General features: G+C 35.1%; 1 protein-coding gene across 1 annotated transcript in view; it reads right to left on the bottom strand.

The window, feature by feature from the left end:
* Window positions 1-3,867: 3,867 nt before the first annotated feature.
* CNTN6 (contactin 6) overlaps window positions 3,868-6,000 on the bottom strand; it is a 168,072-nt gene continuing 165,939 nt past the window's right edge. Inside the window, 4 exon segments of the mRNA XM_007076625.3 lie at window positions 3,868-3,910; window positions 3,912-3,972; window positions 4,822-4,990; window positions 5,730-5,842. Of these exon segments, the coding sequence (XP_007076687.3) occupies window positions 3,868-3,910; window positions 3,912-3,972; window positions 4,822-4,990; window positions 5,730-5,842 (386 nt within the window).

The raw sequence follows: 6,000 nt of genomic DNA, 5'->3' as shown, positions 1-6,000 counted from the left end.
AGTAACATACTCTTTTTGTCAAGTAATTTTATTTTAAAATTGAACATGTAAAGCAAACCAGTATTCATGTTCAACTTCATGTCATCAAAGAGTGGACATTTCACCACATAAAGCAAAAAAATGTGTAACCTCTCAAATAGTTCACAAATTATTCATCATTAAAATCTCATCACACTGTATGAATTTTCTCATTTTGCCCTGAACAATGAAAGTTTTATCACAGCTTTGCACTTGGGGACCTCTAAAACACAGCAGCAATTCTCAGTGGAGAGCAGAGATGGGTCAGAATCTCTAAGGGTTCTTTGTGACTTGAAAAAGCATACTCAATTTAATCATTGTTTTAGTAATGAAAATTCAATTAACTCAGAGTTAAAGAAAAGCTCAAGAAAGCTCAACACAATCATTTAGGTAGTGAAAATATAGAAATAAATTGGAAAAGCTATATAGAGTGTGTGTGTGTGTGTGTGTTGTGAAAGGTAATGAAACACTGTCTTATACTAAAAGAAGTCAACTATGCAGCTTGATAGAGAATTGCAAGGTTTTAAAGGAACTCAGAGATCTTGTAATCCAACATCTCATTTTACAGATGAAGTAACTGAGAAGAATATTTCAATAATTGCATGTCAAAAGTTTATAAGGTTAGAATTTAATTATTTGAAATCATCAAAAACAGCAGAGTGATGGTTAATTTTATGTGTCAACTTGCCTGGACTGCAGGGGTTCCAGATATTTAGTTAAACAATATTCTGGGTATGTCTGTGAGGGAGTTTCTAGAAGAGCTGAACATTTGAATCAGTAGGTGGAGTGAAGAAAATTGCCCTTCCCAATTTGTCAGGGCCTCATCCAGTCTGCTGAAGGCCTGAATAAAATAAAAGGCTATGGAAGAAAGAACTGTTTCTCTGCCTGACAGTCTTTGCTCTAGAACATTCATCCTCCCCTGCCTTCGTACTCAGACTCAAAACAGAAATTATACCATGGGTTCTTCTGGTTCCCAGACTTGGATCCTACTCTCTCTCTCTCTCTCTCTCTCTCTCGGTTCTGTTTCTCAGGAGAACCCTGATTAATTCAAGTACTGAGTTCAACAGTGATGCGATTACCAAATTGTTGATTTCTGTTGAATTAAATATGTAGTTCTATAGCAAAAAAAGTAATAAGTATGGCATTTGGAGAGTGTATACAAGTTGACATCTCAAGATGGAGTCTAGACTGATAACATACAGAGGCTTAAAAATAGTAGATTCACTTAGGAGAGAGAATGATTATTTTATCACATTTGAAATCCAAATAGAATCCATACCACCTCTCACCGTATTTGCTATTAAAGGTAGCAAGTCCTCTTATGGGCCACCTCCTGGTGTACAGTTAGAAAACAGACACTGACCTAGAGGATTTTAGTGTGAACAATAGAAGAGAGGACATGGGGCTGATTTGAACTTCACATTACCTGGCAGCCCAGAGCTTTATAGGGTCGTAAATCTGCTGTGTCAAGTCTCCTAACCCTTATTCCCTTTTCCTCCTTGAGCTGTTTCCAGGTGCAACCACATTTCTTCTCCTTCCTGTAAGAATTATGAAAATAAGTTATCATGTTTATAACAGTTTCTACCAGCAATAAAGGGGTCCACTGGAAATATTTTGTAAATGTTGGGAGTACACACATCACACAGAATGTCTTCCTGAAGTGGATTAGTGGAATCATCACTGGTTCCATTCTTTAGTGCCATTTGGTTTCCAGAGTAGGTGGACTACTCGTTTTTCTTGCAACTTTTTTGGATTTTGACATAAGCACAGGCTGAATTTGTTAGCATAGTCTATTGGGCACTTAAGGAAATATAGTAACGTGTTTCATTAGGGGTTTAATTCATAGCGGCAGATGACAGCAGCTCTATTTGTTGAAAACTTGCAATGTGGAATTCATTACACTCAACATTTGTGTACGTTATGTCCTTTAATCCTGAAAATAGTGATGTGGGGATGTTAAAAGATGTGTCCAAGGCTTCACTTAGTGTAGAAATTTAAGTAAATCAAGAGCCAAAACAAATGCTATTTAGTATTAACACCAAATTATATTCCAAAAATTTTAGTATGGGTTGATAAATAATAAATAGTAGACATTGAATAATGTATAGTTTTAAACCTCCAACAATTGTGAATTAAAGCACAACTGCAAACCTATAAGAGTTATTGATAAGAACTGCCTTAGCCTTCGGACTCACACATACAGCTATGTATCCAATTCACTTAATCAGTAGAAACAAAAATCTCATAGTATATTTAACTCTCAGTCTCTGCTTTGTGGAGGAAGACACAAATCTTGTCTCTCACTAAGTTGAGAAAACCATTGAGACCTTGTGCCGCTGGTATTTCTGATCAATACTGATGTATCTTGGACAGACAGCTGTTAACATGAGTGTGCCAAACAACATTTGCTCTTGCTTATTTATTTTGCTCCCTCAAAGCACAGCCATATCTTAGGGCATGGAGGAGAATAAGGCTCATTAATTTGTACTGTATGCTTGACACACTATTCAGGCAGGGAGAAATTCTGAACTATGAAAAGTCATTGTCCATCTGCTCCTGACTATACTGAGTATTTTAAATAGCTCTAAAATACATTAGAAATGAAAAGAACAAAATCCAATTTTGAGGACTGTGTGATTTGAGGGTTGTGAGGATAATTAAAATATTTTCAACATAATTAAGAGGTTACACCATATGAAGAAGGCAGAACTAGGGTGGCCATTTCTCAACCCTAGCTCCGTAGGACATCAAGACTGATTGGCTAGGAGCTAGTGCAAGCTGCCAGGAGGCCAAACTCCTTAAGGCTGTTTGTGAAGGAAATGGATGGCCACATAGAATGGCACTGTCCCACTCATTAACCTTACCTTCACCCAGACTGCTTTCTCCAGAATGCGGATCCAAGAAGTAGAGCCACTGACTGAAATAGGTTCACCTTACAGAAGAGCCAACCCACAAAAATCTTTATAAGACTTGGACAATGTAGAACTATTTTCATAGTTGCAGAGAAGATTGGCTATATATATATGTGTGTATTTATTTATCATAGATGTATTTATTATATGAAAAAAAGGCCACATGCATTGCTAACAATTTGTAATAATTACCTGAGACTTGTTCATGCAACTTTTTTTCTTAGGAGATTTCAAAATTGATTTAAAAAATTAAATTTTGCTGTGAGAAACTGCCTATGATATACCAGACTTGTTAAATTGTTTTAGATGGTTGCTTCTTCCCCTTCTTTTCTTTTTCTTTACCATAAGGCACTTTCTCCTGCCACTATTATTACTGGGATTCTTAGGAAAGTGAGTTGAAAAGAACATCATGTATATACATATATTACTGGGTATAAATATTTCCTGGCCTCACCTCATTCAGATGTAAAAGCACATCACGCTTTGGAAAAGCTTACATTTTTAAAGAGTCCCAACTGTAAACAAATAATTACATTTTATTCCAAGTAGGGTGAACATTTTTAATAGTTACCTAAATTGCCTGGAGCATGTAAAAATATACATATTTTCTATGATAACTCAAATCTATTTCATATTTATCATCATCATCAAGGGGAGTTATTTATACTTTCCATATAAGTCACTTAAAAGCCACAGCAGTTACAACTCCACGGATCATTTGGCACTTTCAGAATATATGAAATCATGTGCGAACTTTAAAGTTCAAAAGTGTTTAAAACTGTTTTATTAATGTACCATAGATATTTACAAGATCTTAATAATATACATTTTTTTTCTTTCCAAACAAGTCTGTATTAATGATGTATTTTGTGATAGGGGCTGGAGAGCCTATTTACAGAGTGATTTGCTTTCAAAAAACTCTCAAAGATTTATGGTTTTATTCATCGTATAAGTGGCTGAATTGCAAAACAGTAAAAAATGATGACAATTGACAGGAAACAGACGCTAGGTTCTAAGACTGGAACTCCTCTGGAACTCAAGCCTGCAAAATATAAAAATAAAATGAAACATCTTGAGAAAAAAATACAATTGCTTGTTAGATTAATTTTCAAGACCTAAAATGCATACTATCATTTGTCTTCTAATAACATGTTTTAGTATACTACTTTTGTTTATATTATATACAAGGAAGTGTCTTTAGTCCTCTATCCTAGGCTATGTGTTTTAAATGTAAAAATGAAAAAGGAAAATGCTTAAATTGACCAAGTCTGATGGAAGGGCAGATTAGGATTTGCCAACATGTGGTGCCTGATGATTTCACTGAGGCCCAACTTTAAGCAAGTGATTCATCTGAAGCAAAAATAACAAATCTTATTATGTGCTAAATTCAACTGAATGGTGTGACCTGCTTAGAACACTGTATGGAGAGGATCTGAGATTTGGGACTCAGCTCCCTATGCAGGCCATGATTGATTAGTGATGTCTGCAATGGATATGGGAATAGGAGTATAAGTACATGTGTTTCATATTTTCTGTCCCTGCTCCAAGAAGCCTGTGAAAACCCACAGAAACACTTACTGATTTTTGTACCAAGAGAATGAATTATGTACCAACGACACACAGTTGTGTGTTTTCTTTTTTTTTTTTCTTTTTGAGATTCAAATGAGGAAACATGAAACTGTTTGTAATAAGTATGCATGTTGCAAATTTGAGGAATTATTTAAAGAAAGATTGACTCATCACCTCTTGTTCACAACTGAAAATGGAAACACAGACCTTTTATTTTTTCACCCAACATTCAAACAAGAATTGGAAAGCTTCATAGAGCCTAGATTTCAGGCTGCAGCTGTCCAGATTCAAAATCTACAACAGCGATGGTGATTCAACTTACTTGACATTTTTGGAATCCTAATTTCTTCACTGCTGCTTCCATCCCCACCATCACTAACTGTTCTTATTTCAATCAAGTAGTCTTCTTCAAACGGAACCAGAAGCTCAGCCGATGTATTGTTTGTTTCCAAGATATGTGTTTTACTCTGTCTGTTTTGCCGATACAGAATCTAAATAAAATAGTGAATCGAAGTTAAAAGGACATGTTGCTTTTTTAAGGTCCAGACGCTCTTATGGAACACTCTACAATGTATCATTATAAATGCTGTCCTCCTTGAATGGAAATATCTAGTCTATGCCTTTTCCTTAAATTTAGGCATTAAAACAAAAACAAAAACAAAGATTTTGTCTTTGGCCAATGCTTCTGAAATGACAATAGATTTATCTCAATTAAATAGCTTGAGGCTATTACCTTTGGAGCTTGCTGTGAAAAGTCACTGGTTAGTTTGGACCCATTTCAAATACTGGATATATGCATTTGCTAGGAGATGATGTCCATTACCAGTGATAGAAATAATTTTCTGTGGGTATTTGGCTATACTCTTGTTAGATTCCTTTTATATTGTTAAGGCTTACATGCCACTGCAGCCTAAGTTCTAGAAATTCTATTTGAGTATATTCGTAGATTTCATTCTCATCTACCTTACTACTCACACACACCATCATCTTATGGCAAGGGGGAGTCGCTTGAAGAAAAACTTTATTCTTGTTGTACCATGATACATTAGTGTCCACAGCATATAAAAATTTTCAGTGAAGAATTTGAAAGAGGCAATGTTAAGCATTTTTCAAATAAGTTTTAAAGATTCCTGTATTTTCATATGTATAAATTTGTTTCTTATTTGGTTGTGACATTCTTGGTTCCTTAGTAATTTAATTGATATTATTAAGGGAGAAAAAAATACTCACCTTGTAGCCCAACACTTCAGACTCATTTTCCATGTTTTTTACATGTTCCCAGTTCAGGCATAATTTAGAGTTTGTCAGCTTCCAGGCAATGTTAGCTGGTGGTTGGCTTGGTGCTTTAAAGAGATCAAAGATCCAAATGAATATTAATTAGCTCGTGGTTACTGTATGGCCCATCAACATGAAAAGGGAAAATAAGTCCTGGATGATTATCATAGCAGAAGCACAACTTTTTTTCAGTGTCATTTGAAATATCATACTAATTCTAATCAGA

The sequence above is a fragment of the Panthera tigris genome, chromosome A2 (genome assembly GCF_018350195.1).
Source record: "Panthera tigris isolate Pti1 chromosome A2, P.tigris_Pti1_mat1.1, whole genome shotgun sequence".
Taxonomy (NCBI): Eukaryota; Metazoa; Chordata; class Mammalia; order Carnivora; family Felidae; genus Panthera; species Panthera tigris.
This window is presented reverse-complemented; position numbering and strand designations above follow the sequence as displayed.